The sequence below is a fragment of the Panulirus ornatus genome, chromosome 22 (genome assembly GCF_036320965.1).
Source record: "Panulirus ornatus isolate Po-2019 chromosome 22, ASM3632096v1, whole genome shotgun sequence".
Lineage (NCBI taxonomy): Eukaryota > Metazoa > Arthropoda > Malacostraca > Decapoda > Palinuridae > Panulirus > Panulirus ornatus.
Genome location: NC_092245.1, coordinates 17,979,244 through 17,993,200, shown reverse-complemented (window position 1 = coordinate 17,993,200; position 13,957 = coordinate 17,979,244). Strand labels below are relative to the sequence as shown.

At 43.6% G+C, this 13,957-nt stretch overlaps 1 protein-coding gene across 1 annotated transcript in view; it reads right to left on the bottom strand.

The window, feature by feature from the left end:
• LOC139756633 (cell adhesion molecule Dscam2-like) overlaps positions 1–13,957 on the bottom strand; it is a 246,692-nt gene that overhangs the window by 98,340 nt on the left and 134,395 nt on the right. The window contains exons 2-3 of the mRNA XM_071676304.1: positions 8,016–8,958; positions 2,531–3,112 (exon numbers count right to left, since the gene is read on the bottom strand). Coding sequence (XP_071532405.1) covers positions 2,531–2,537 — 7 coding nt within the window. The 5' untranslated portion in view covers positions 2,538–3,112; positions 8,016–8,958. The remainder of the gene's footprint in view (positions 1–2,530; positions 3,113–8,015; positions 8,959–13,957) is intronic.

Genomic DNA, 13,957 nt, shown 5'->3' with positions numbered 1-13,957 from the left:
TCGCCAATGCTACATCGTGTTAAAGACTTCGACCTGGCCTCCATATCTTACATTCTTATGAAGTATCGAATCGATAATTCTATTCTAGCAGAAACGCTCTCATAAACTACGTTAATTACCAAACGAACCCGTACTCGTTTCTCAGATCTCGTAAGAAGCATAACTGACTAAGCTCGTTAACACTAATGGTGTTGAACAAGGTTTGAGTGAAGTTAAAATGTATCTTACTGAATTGCTAATGTACAGCTTGATGAGAAATGACTCCTTGGTCATCTTCGCCTTGTTCAAACTAACATCTTCATTGTGGTTAAACTATGTAGGTAATGATGAAAATGTTTGATATCCTTCCACAATGTGACCCAGGAAGATTTACCCACCTCTCCAAACTGAATAAAAGTTAAATGGACTGTGATGTTAGTGTAAAGACATAAAAAGAGAAAAAAAAAAATGATGAAGGAGTCTCAAAAGTTTAGTGTGATATCAATACAGTTCCTTTTTTTTTGGTCAAAACTTGTTCCATTATTTTAAGCAACACGTGCGATTGCACACAGTAACGTTACTGACTGTATCCTGTCGTGGTCTGTGGCCCTGTAGTGACTATGACTCAGAACTGAAATTGAAACAATATTTGTCTGGTCTCATACCACAAGAATAGGAGAGCACTTCATATACATCTGTGGGGCCCCAATGCATCCATAAACAAGTTAGTGTCGACTTGTTTCAACAATTTATCGTAAACTCGTCCATGAGAACCCTCTCAGGTACTATAAGATTAGTCTGTCGCTCATCTGTGGGAGAATTTGACCCCATTCATAAATCCTACGTAGCTGTATGGTTACTTATGAACCTGGGGAAGACACACGTCTCTCATTTCAAAATCATACGATCATTCTTACAAACGTGTGTTCCTCTGGCTTGGCACTGAAGACTTAAAAGAGTGAGAATATCAAAGTACAGAGGAGGCTCCACAAAGCTTTGCAACTGTGAAAGAAAACGTTAAATAGGATGACTAAGATGTGCAAGGGGAGAGTGAGGTGCTGTGAATTATGTCTATGTTTATCTATGCAAATTGTTCAGAGCTTGGAAAGGTACTGTTGATTGTTTTGAGGTACGAAAGATATCATTAGTGACACCCGGTATATAATGAAGATCAAAATGAAGAAAAAAAAAATTTCTTTTATAATTTTACTTTTGTCAAGTCTGGATATTAAGGAAGTAACGCGAGTCCACCAGCAGTTAAATACCGCGATGCCAGGATTCGTCAAAAACACAGCCAAACTAAATAATCTCCGATCATCAAAGTTCGTCTTTCGGACGACCTGCTCTTGGTGGGATGCTGAAGCGCTCATCAATATGCAACGTGGGTGATGGAGTTACACGACCGTGCACCAGCCAGTAGCAGAGGAATTGAACGCACCCGGATGTATAAACTTAAACCAAGGTGTGGATACGAACGCCCACACGACGGATACGAACGCCCACACGACGGATGCGAACGCCCACACGGACACACGGATGGAGACGTCGATGAGGGTGAGGGGGGAAAGGGGTCAGTAAGATGGCCTTTCCCCCTGATTCGCGCAGGCGAACTAAAAAGCGCAAAAAAAAAGAGAATTGTACGTCTGACCGGCATTATTTACCCACACAGGGCTCACCTCACTGGACTTACGGATCGTTGCCACCTCGGAATATCCAGCCCATTTTTATTACCCCCTGGCGGAAGGTCGTAAAATATCAGTCTACACAAGTTTTCCCACAACTCAGTAATCTTGTCACGGTTTTTACACCCGTTTTCTTTCGTGGAAGTTTAACCGTGAGAGGAACAACGATGCCTTTTTCTTTTCCCATTTTTTTTCTCTCCAGTTGTGAATGTCTGTAGTGATTTTTTTTTTTTCGGGCACACACACTTCTTTTTCGTTCACCAGGCGGTCGGTCAGTGGTGCCACGCCCACCCTTCTCACAAAGTGTAAAAACTAACAAAAGAAGCTGGGAAGCAATATCTGTATTGTTCAGTTTCCATACCTTCTTGCTAAGTTACGGGTAAACGTATTTGGAAAGCGATCGAGCCACTTGTTTCACGGTAAAACAACTCCAAGAATTCTCTCTGGCCTCCGGTATGCTAGAGCAACTGGCCGGGAAAGTTGGAGGAACCGGCAGCAGTTGGAACGAATCATTCTTCCTAAAAAAAAAGAAAGAAAAAAAATGGTCCCCGACAGCCATGCTCAAATACTGGAGCCTCTCACATTCCCTGTGACTGTATTCATAAACCTTTCCTATACGCCATTGAAGGCCATGCATTGTACAAGCCAGCCCATAAACTCGACCAACTTACTGAGGCAACCAACTGGGTTATCTATTTCTTAAGCAAATGAGCCTCACTATGGCAGAGACAAAGAATGAAAAAGAATCCATAAGGAAACCCCAAGTACTGAGGAAAACCTGTGGAATTCCTCACCGAGCTGATGGAGTTGACAACCCCGGCTCAAGCTAAAGCCAGACAAGATCAGTGACCATAAAACTGTTACTTTACCTTGCATGACGTACACCACTGTTGTCCTGGCACGTCCTGAAGAGCACCGAAGGACGGCGAGGGCACCAGCTCTTGCAGGAGGCTTTGGCGTGGCGCTTGTGTGGGTGAGGAGGGCCTTGACGGGGTATCTGGCTTTGATAATGGCGATGATAAGGGCAGGGGTGTTGACGGCATGGTCTGCCGCGTTGAGGGCACGGCAGAGGTCGTGGCAGTGGTAGTAAGTGTAGGTGTTGGTAAGTTTAAGGGTGAATGGGAAGATGGACGTGGGATTGGGCGTGTGTGGAGAGGGTTGGCGGGGGAAGTGAGTGAAAGGGGAGTTTCAAGGGCGAAAGGGAGAGGGGGAAGGTGCAGCTGACCAGAGGCTGGGAGGAAAGGGAGGCTGCTGGGGTGAAGGACAAACCAGACACGTTCTCATGGGGAAGGAGGGAAGGAATCTGATTCTGTGTGTCGGAGGAGACAGAGGTTCGAGAGGAGAACAATGTGGGGAGAGGTGAGGGAGAGGAGATGTTGGATGAGGGAGCAGAGGAGAGATGTTGGCTTGGCCTCACCCTCACCAGTAACTTGCTTCCAGAGACACTGTAGCTGCAAATGGACAAATAGATTCATTAACAATTGTACCACAATAACTGGAGGAAAATATAAACAATTATCTGTTGTTGGACCACAGCCAAGACACTTAGTATAGGTCTCCCGAATGATCATATCTTAATAAAGTAAGAATATACTAGATAAGATATCTCACTGTTGAAGAACGATATACTGAGATCAATGGCGTGAGGTTTGAGACCAAAGACACACGCTCGAATATTGGAGACGATCAGATATGACAAGCTGTAGCGGCGTGTCATTTAGAACAGTTGCTGTACATACCGATCAGTCAAGACAAAGCCTGGCTCCACCTTTGTGACAGCTGCACATTAGTTGGGACAAGGTTACATGACATCCCAACACTGTGCATGCATACATGTTGACACAGAGTCTGGGAATAATTTACGTCCTACAGGGATGCTCAGCCGACGTACTTCATCATTTTACTTGTTTAAAAAAATACACTGGCTAGTGGAAAACTTCCTCTGCGTGTGTGTGTGTGTGTGTGTGTGTGTGTGTGTGTGTGTGTGTGTGTACACGACTAACAAGAACGTAGGTAAAGGCTTGATGCTGGTCGCTGGCGTTACCTGCGTCTAAAAAAGGATCACCTTTTCTCCATTAATGAGAATAAAGGACATTAGTTACTGGTCGCTTGTCTAACATTTTGTAAACTGATCCTCCCCTTCTCTCAGTGTAAAGCTTTAGGATTTTATATGAAAAAGAGTGTCTTCTTATATGTGTTCGTTGCTTCCCAAGTAGTGGAGTAGCGCTGGGAACAGACAAGAAATGGTCTCCGTTATTCACAGCCGCTCTCTTGCTGTTATGTACATAGTACTGAATCTACAGCCTCCGATCCACAGCTAGTCAGTACAAATGAAACAATTAGACAGCCATAGTGAGAGCACACACCTTGGCTGTAGACTCATCTTCACCTGGAACCACTCAACCTCCTCTCCTCTTACATGCACACCTGGAACCACTCACCCTCCTCTCCTCTTCCATGCACACATGCCTTACTTTGTTCCCTGAAACTCTTCACTGCTGCTTGTTGCTTTTCTCTCACACCTTTTATCCTTATCACCTTCCACAAAGCATCTCTACCAATCATATTCGTCTTTTTTTTTTTCACGAACGTCATACACAGATCCGTCTGTTTCTCTAAGTATTTCATTCACAAGTTTTTCGAAGCAAACTCTTGATCTAAATATTCTCGATTCATTCTGAAGCCACAGTGTTCCTCCTCAGTCTGATATTCTGTGCATGTCACCGCCCAGGTAATGTCTGTCTACTCTCCCATACAACTCACCAGGTATACTCGTCAAACTTATATCTCTATAATTCGAACATTTCCCTCTGTTCCCCTTGGCTTTATTCAGTGTCGCTATACAGTGGAGAAAAGGCAAGAAGACGGTAGATATCAGAAGATGCTGATGTCTTGGAATTCAATTTAGCAACTTGTGGCAAACTGGAGACATCAGACTACGTTGGGTACATCAGCAGACGTCAGAGGAAGCAGACGTCCAAGTTTGAAACATCAGAATAGATCGAGAGGCTCAGCATCACCAGTAAATATATGGTTAAATTACTTACAGTAAAACTGGAACACATGAGGAAGTTACTGACGTCACGTACTTCCTACGTGCCTTTCCTGCCCCCTCTCTCTGTCTGTCTCTGTCTGTCTGTCTGTTTGTCTGTCTGTCTGTCTCTCTCTCCTTCTCATCCCCCTGCGAGGCTGGTGAGGGACGATGGCTGCTGCCTTCAACCTAACCCTCCCCACCACCACCAACTCCCCACAGCTGCCCGTCACGCCAACATTTTAATGATGTCATTAGCGGTCACCCAGAAAGCGCGGGGTCGTTCCTCTGAAAATGATAATAATGGAAGGCATTTCCGTACTAGTCCTGGCCTTCGAGACCTTTGATTGAACTCTTGATGTACCTTTTCGCAGACGTACAGAGAGAGGAAAGAAAAAGGATAAAGATACGCGCACATATGATCATTATTCAGATGAGAGATGTACAAGTATACGTACAACCATTATGGTATACTGTCCCTCACCCTAGTGAGGTGATACATTCCCCCGAGATGGAGGAGGACGAGAGAGAGAGAGGAGGAGGAGAAGGAGGAGGACGAGAAGGAGTAGGAGAAGGAGGAGGAGGAGGAAGAGAAAGGTGCTGGTGTCGAGGCTCTGAGATAGCAAATGGTCAGTCAGCTGAGAGGACAACGCGAACAACAAGAAATTCCTTTGCATCTAGGATTTCCAGACTTAACAGAAGCAACAGATTACTGTTGCAAGCGAGGCCATGCGATCGTGGGAGTATGTGTCACACAGGCAGCTGTGATAGGGAATGAAAGGAGGCGAGGGACGAGGTCACAGGCAAGTGAGAGACATAGGTGGAGGTCATCATGGTTTAGCGACAGACCAGAGGGTCAATCAGTGTTCATTACGCAGAGAATGCTCGATAGGCGTCCCAGGGTCATGACTCAGACTCTTCTTCTTATGACTGTCTCGCGTCATGGCAGCAGCTTTCTATTTCACCAGACTCTTGGATCAGCTAGCAGCTTTCGTGGACGATCTACAGGCACCTGCTGAGCTTGAATCTTCCCTGAGAATCTCAAAAATATCGAGAGCTGTTAGGTTCCAGTCTCATCTGTGAGATGCTTAAACCACATCCAACATCACTGCATGTCTGTAGTTAACAGGGAATCGCTTACCATAACACTTTAATACAATCTAAAAATTTGGAAGGAATTCACGCGTGTCTCTCTCTCTTTCTCCACATCGCGTCGGTTGCCCGGGATGACAGATTCTGTCTTTGGTAACTCACAACACTTAGGATCATCGTGTGATTCCCCAGACTACAGCTCTGGGCCGGGTGTGCAGGAGTGTGGCCGAAAGGAGGCAGGATAATCTCTCAAGAAATCTGCATAACATCACCAAACAACAGCGTGAGGAACTTGCACCGCCCCAAAAATCAAAAACTGTATCTCGACTTCGATATCTACAACGTCTTGAAGGCGGGTGCCCGGCATATACGCTGGGAGGCTCTGGGTACTGCAGAAGCCGAGGGGGTGGATAGAGAAGGGGTGTGTGCATAGTAAACATAATGAATACCTTGTTATGGAGAAGAAGAACCAGCCGTTGAACATGGTGTTGAGCTGTTCATACTGCCAATGTACATTTCGCATCGGTAAACTGATACTGTGGATTTCTTTTCGCTAGTAACCTATTGCAGACATCGTCTACTGCTCAGATTATTAATGTTAGAGTCAATATAGAGTTAAGAAACCAGAGATAGATGGGTATGATTGATAATCTGAAGGGATCAATACGGAAACATCTATCTACATGAAACAAGGAAAACGTACGTGTATCTGAGATAAGACGAGGAGGAAGAAGAGAGCATTTAAGAGAAATTCTTATTTGGAACGAGTAAGAATGAGTAATGGAGACGAAGAAGGAGACTTGATAATCAAACGGACTTAATGGGTCTGAGTGACGCAGAGTGGAGATGTAAAGGTAAAATAAAAAGGAAAAGATTAGATAACTCCATGGTATAGTGAGGGAAAGATAAGTAAAAAAACAGGGCAGGTAAAGGGATAGAATGTGTGGCCCCAATGTGAGACAGGAGAGTGTACACTGTGAATGGTCGGGTTATAAGTAATACGATCAGGGAGGTGGGTGGAGTCCACTGGACATGGAAACCATTCATGGTAGGGTTGTAGTAGGATCGGGTATCATCTGGTGGCAGCATACAGGAGGTGGCGTTGCAGGCTAAGCTCCGGGAGGGTCGAGCTGGAGTGTGTGAAGCTTAGTGAGAGATGATGATGTGGATGTGAGGGCTGGAAAACGAACAACATTAATGGTGTGGTACACAGGAAACATCAGGTATAGATCAACGAACGACGTGTTGTGAGAAACGTTAAGCTAACAAGGACTGATATAATGATAATGATAATGATAACAATAATAATGATAATGATAATAATAATGATAATAATAGTAATAATAATAATGATGATGATAATGATAATGATGATAATAGTAAGGGTAATAATGATAATAATATTAATGATAATGATAATGATAATAATAATAATAATAATGATAATAATAATAATAATAATAATAATAATAATAATAATAATAATAATAATAATAATAATAATAATGATAATAATAATGATAATAATAATGACAAAATATAGAAGAGGTGTTTGTTCGTCATTTCTGTGCAATTTATTCGCCAGCGACTCAGAGGAATTCATTACGGTGAGCAGATGATCTTTTGTTACCTGTATAATGAGGCCTGTTATCCAGGCAGTCATCATTATACTCATCGGCGAGACAACTCAGTCCTTCTCATAATCCAGCACGGCTTGAAATACCATGAACCCAGAACGAACATCTGAGACAGAACCTCGTCATGTGTAGTCTGTCTGTCAGCTAGACGGGGAAAAAGTAAGCGTTGGAGGCTGTATACTTCCGTCACGATTAAGGTATTTAACTGGAGACAGAAGGTGACAGAAGCAAATGCGTCCTAAATGCAATGCAGTTTTTTTTTACGTTATGTTAAACTATAGTTTTGGTTTTAAGGGGTCGTGTGTGAGGGGGGAAGTTATGGTGGAAAAGGGACTGTATGAGATTAACTCTTACTGCGAATACTACGAAAGTGAGGATTGTTACTATAATTATTATCATTATTATTGATATTATTATAGTTATTATTGTTATCATTATTATCATCATTATCATCATTATCATTATCATCATCATTATCGTTATTTTGGAAATGAGTTGCACAGGACTGGCAGACTCGAACCCGACCATCACATTTTTTTATCCCTCCCGTTTTCCTTCAGGCAACAACTGCTGGTGTCATTCATCTTGACTCACCTTAGTCTTGGGTCCAGGTAGTCCAGGTGCCAGGTGGCCTCGCTGGTCACATAGTCTCCTGCTGCAGGTGCCAGGACAAGATTGTCTCCTCGTCTCGCTGGCGAAGGTGACCACAACCAATTAATATCTTCGAGATTTTTTCGCTCCGTCGAGTACCGAAGCGGTTCCATTATTCTCCGTGACTGAACATTCTGGGGTCGTTTTTCGCCTCCTTCGTCTCCTGCGATATCCTCTCCTCCATCACTAGCGACGGACGTTGTATCCTTCACCTTAATTTGTCTTGGATATTCTGGCAGACTATGACCCAAGACAGAGTGTGGCTCGTCATAATAATCCCTCTCACCTGCCTCTCTTCTCTCCTCCTCCTCCTCCTCCTTCTTCTCCTCCTCTCCTTCATCTTCACTTCCTTCGTAGCTCATTCTCCTCCTCCTGCTCCTCCTCCTCTTCCTCCCTCGCCCTTCTCCGCCGTCATTTGTCGCCTGTGGTGCGTCTTGCCCTGGGTGGATCCCCGGGGTGTTGATGTTGGCCTGATGCTTCTCATCCTCCTCATCCATCTTGGCCTCACCTGCCCTCGCTAAGGACCGCCTTTGCTCGATCTCGCCAGGGTGTGGTGGAGATGGCTGCTGGAGTGGAGAGGTATACTGCTGTCGGAGTCCGGTGAGATGGGGTGGAGACTCTGACAGATGGGGATCATTCGAATGAGGCGATGGTGACTGAGGGAGAGGAGGTGCACGACGCCGCTGGAGCCTGTCGGAGTGTTCCGATGACGACAGGTAGAGTGGCGGATGGGAGGTTCGTAGGAGTTTAGGGGAACGAAGTGGCGAGGCGGCTTGTGGATTCTCCCGCGGTGCTCTAACACACACCAACTGCAGGAGCGCTGAAGGAGTCTTGTCATCACCATCCAGCACCAACACCCGTGTGGTGGAGAGGCCCTCAGACATGCCTGGGGAGGAAGAAAAAATAGTGAGTTGCTGATAGCCATTATCCTAACAGGCTAAGCCTTACGAGAATATTTCAGGGTTAGAGGAGTACATGTAATGTTTTCTACCTAAAGAAAACTACCATTGCTGCTGGTTTGATTTCTGATGCTGTTGCACAGAAACTGTGTACCGTAAGCGTCCACATCTTCTTCCGTTTAAACAGTTGAGCAAAAAGTCATCTTCATTTAACGAAAAAGACAAATAATAGCGTTATATCATCGTATGATACTGTCCTTTAGATTTTATCAACACCAAAAACGGTCAATAAAGTCACTAAGAAAGAAATAAGGAAAAGAAACCCCGAAATCATGAACCAAAATATGAAAGGAAAGAGAGAAAAGAAAAATCATAATTGGAAATATAGTCTTTGTAAGAGACGCACCGAACAGCCTCAGTGATAATTTTTCTCTTTTTTTATTCACTTGGTGGGAGCTCCTGACGGAGGGGTGAACCTGGCGATCTGATAACGTGTGATGGCAGGGGCTTCCTTCCCCTCCGGAGGCCTGTAGATGGTAGGTAGGCCACGGAGAACCTACCGATTACCCTTTGGCCGGTCGTGGCGGGGAATAGAGAGAGAGAGAGAGAGAGAGAGAGAGAGAGAGAGAGAGAGAGAGAGAGAGAGAGAGAGAGAGAGAGAGAGAGAGAGAGAGAGAGCAATAGTAGTATGGACAACAAAGCGATGGAGAACGTTAGCTAAATTTTTACTTCGCTTCCAAAGCCTCTCTCTCTCTCTCTCTCTCTCTCTCTCTCTCTCTCTCTCTCTCTCTCTCTCTCTCTCTCTCTCTCTCTCTCTCTCTCTCTTTCTCTCTCCCTACGCTATATGGAAATTGAGGAAATGGCCGGACGATACACCACATCTCAACAAGCCAACAGAAATGATACGAAACGTGAAGCTAATCTATATTGCACCAGTAAGATAGAAGGAACGGTCAGAAACATGGACCAATCAGGAACGCGGAGGCTAATCAGAAACACGGGGCAATAAGGAGCCCAACCAATCAGGGGCACTGGTATAATTCATTTTCATTTCATCAGCAGTGTGGAGGGCATCCAACAAACTAGGTTAGCGTCTTTCATACGAGCGTCTAGTTAAATCCAGTCTCGTTTCTTCCACCTGTGAATGGTATTGACAGTACTAAGTAAGACTAGATCCTGCATACACACACACACACACACACACACACACACACATACACACGGACCTCCGTGGTGTAGCGGGTATCGCGCGTTGCATGGGCCGTCTTGGATCAAAACCCGTATCGGTTCGAATCCTGGTCGCGGCAGCCCCGGTCCACAGTCCACCCAAGTGTTCATCCTCCCCTAATGGCTGGTCGTTCAATTGGGTTCCTTGGCATAGGCTAGGGTCTGTGTGTGTGTGTGTGTGTGTGTGTTCATACATACATACACAAAGTTAAGAGTCTTCCTGTAATCCACGTATAGTAAAGTCACACACACACACACACACACGCGCGCGCGCGCGCACGCGTCAAGATAACCACGAGAAGTTAGCTAGTATCATATGAATAAGTCTTATCTGAACTTAGTATAATACTTTTAGCGGCACAAAAGCCAATGAATATCTTTACGCAACGCTAATTCCTGGACTGTGAGAGAGTCACGTCAAGATAAGAACTGTGATAACACGAGGCAAAAAGATAAGAGTGAGACCCGCGTATGAGGGAGACATGAACGCAAATATGGCGATTAGAATATACGACTTCAACGAAGTGGAAATTTACATTCAGGAAAGAACAACGTAATGCTATTTACAAGAACATGCAGCAGGGAAAGATATACACAGCAATGGGATACGTGCATTAACACTCAAAAAGAATATGCAAATAAAGCACCTAGGAATAAAATCAAAGAGAATGTATATAAGAAGAAAATTTGAGATAGGAGGTACCACCATACAAACAATGATTAGAAACATACGCAGAACAGAAGCAAAGAGGAAGAAGACGTAGATGGGAAAGCGTATTTAGAGCAAATAAAAACCTACGCAGAGCAAATGCACACAACACACACAGAGCAAACATAAACACAGAAACAAGCAGGATTGTAAACACAACAAGTAAAATGAAAAAAAAAAAACAGATTCCTGTACACCACAAAGTAATGTACATAGGAAGAGGAAGTACTCACACACACACACACACACTCACACACACACACACACACACACACACACACACACACACACACACACACACAACTAACAGGTGTCTAAGCTTCGTTACAATATGTAAAGCTCATTAGCAGCTCTGACTGTATAATCAAGTTCCGTGATCAAAGGCATTATCACAATAGCCAACTCGCTACTCTCATTTCACTTGCAGCTTCACCCAAAATTATCAAATAATTACCATAAACTCGGTAATGCAAACTGATTATACGCGACAGGCAACATTGAGGAAAAAAGACTTTCCAGGATGAGGGTGGAAGTACTTTTCTCTGGTGTGAATATATTTCACTCACATGAAGCTCTGAATTTTGGGTAATATTCTTTTGTGATATTTTATCCCTTGGTTCTTTCTGTCGCGTGGAGAGCGCTACTGAAGGAGTCGCCGAAGGGAGAAGACCCCAAGAGTGTTTCTTAACACAAGGTCAAGGGCACTTGGCCCCTGAAACGTACTCTCGATAGTTTCATTGCCTCTAGAGTTCGTCCACACACTCACACACTCACACACTCGCACACACACACTCAAAGTTTGACGTTTCTCCTAAGCTAATTCTGGAAGACTAAACAGGGAAAGAAATGAAGAAACGTTTTAGATTTTTGGGTTTTCTGTAGCGCAAGAATCTTGTTGAAGGAATTGCCAGGAGGCACACTGGCAGTATTTAATAATAACAAAGAGAAAATAATATATATATATATATATATATATATATATATATATATATATATATATATATATATATATATATATATATATATATATATATATGATTTACGTACTATAACGAAATAATGCTGTAGAAGAAGAAGAAGAAGAAGAAGAAGAAGAAGAAGAAGAAGAGGAAGAAGAAGAAGAAGAAGAAGAAGAAGAAGAAGAGGAAGAAGAAGAAGAGGAAGAAGAAGAAGAAGAAGAAGAGGAAGAAGAAGAAGAAGAAGAGGAGGAGGAGAAGATAAGGAGGAGAAGATTCCCCCAAGCATTATCTTCTCCCAGGATAATCAAGAAGCCAACAAATTCTTGACATAGTTGAGGCTTAAAGAGAGTCACAGTTATTCGACAACTTGGCCAAAGTTGATCTTAACTCGGGATAATGCGCGGTATATTGAGCACACAAAACAGATCTTAATAAGACATATCATTCGACGGTGTTAACAAAGAAAACATTATGTTAATTTCTTACTCAGTAGGTTTAACAAAAGCAACTAATCTATGGGAGGGAATGGCCTTTGTTTGGTAGGTTCTACAGCTGCAAAGAGTTGCACAAAACCTTATGGGTCTTAATGACTATGAAATGAAGCAAGACCAAAAGAAAATAAACCCAGAAAACACAATTGCTTCAACAGAGTTTAAGTAGGTGATAGCCATCAGTTCCTGTGTTGTTTAACCAGTCAGTGTGTACATTAATATTGGCCAAGCAGAACATCTATGTCAAGTTGGTGTTCATCGCTAAAAAGAAAAAGAAAGAAAAGAAGAGGAAAAATAGTAACACGTTGAGTCAATGATCAACAGTACTCGTCATTAGGTTTGTTCACTACGGATGAATTATTCATATGCGAATGAACCTGGTGCAGTAATAACGCATTAGGGTCATAGATGGCGCCAGGACAGTGGTAATGCACCAAGACCATAGATGGCGCTGCGATGGTAAAAGTCGTTCAACAAGTCTGAAATTTGTTGGTCATAGATAATCACCTAACTCAAACCATGAGGGTAAGATAGTGCCAAGACACTGAATCTACGTTATCAAGAATTTCTCGCAATCAGTTTTCTCGCTTTATATGAAATTATTTCCTTTTTCGCGGATACTATTAACGATTACGTGCGCGTGTTTGGTGACCGCATATGAAGGAGGACTCAAAGCTGGTATTCCTGATCAACATCTTTGACATTTCTACTCTATCAACTTTCCACGGAATCAGGGCTTACCTAACTGGTAGTAGTAGTTTGAGTGGCCTCCTATTTAACACACTAAGACAGTAGCTTTTATTCAGTACAAAATATATTCCTTGTTTTGGAAAGACTCTTTTGGTCGGTTGACGTACAAATATATGACGTAGAGATGTCACGGTTGTTTACAGCTATGGAGAATCCTTGACCTTTGTCCTTTGTGGTTTGCCAATTGACTCTAAGACATCCTGAAAAGCAGTCTTCTTGATAAGGAAAGATTCTCAGAATTTAATCGACTCACAGTTCACTGCTGGAGTGAATAGGTGTATACTTAATGCATGGGCTTTCCTTGGAATAGCACAGTTCACTGCTGGAACGAACAGGTGTATACTTAGTTCATGGGCTTTCCTTGGTATGGCACAGTTCACTGCTGGAACGAACAGGTGTTTATCTAGGTCAAGTGCTCTATATTGAACAGCTATCAAACCCAGACGGTGAGAATGAGGCTGAAGTAGTAGAAATGACCCCTTTTGATCCGTCGCTTCAATGTACCTGTGAAGACCCCCCCTCCATCTTCTCCCACAGCTTACCCCGGGCGTAATCGTCTTCGGCCCCAACATGGCCCGGAGGGTGTTGGTATAAGAAGTCCATAACAGTCCAAACCATCAAGAGTGTTCGTATTTACCCAAGGTAGTAGACCTCCACCATTCCCGGAGGCAGCGTCCGCACGGTTCCTGAGGTGGGTTTTTAAGATGGGTCCTCCAGATATGGAGGAGAAAAGAAACTTTGATATTCTCAAGATGAAGTCGCCTTTCAAGCTGGAGCGGCTCAATAAGACGATAGAAGGCAAGCCACGACCAACGCCACAAGAAGTTAGTCTGGGTCACAGGCTGCTGAG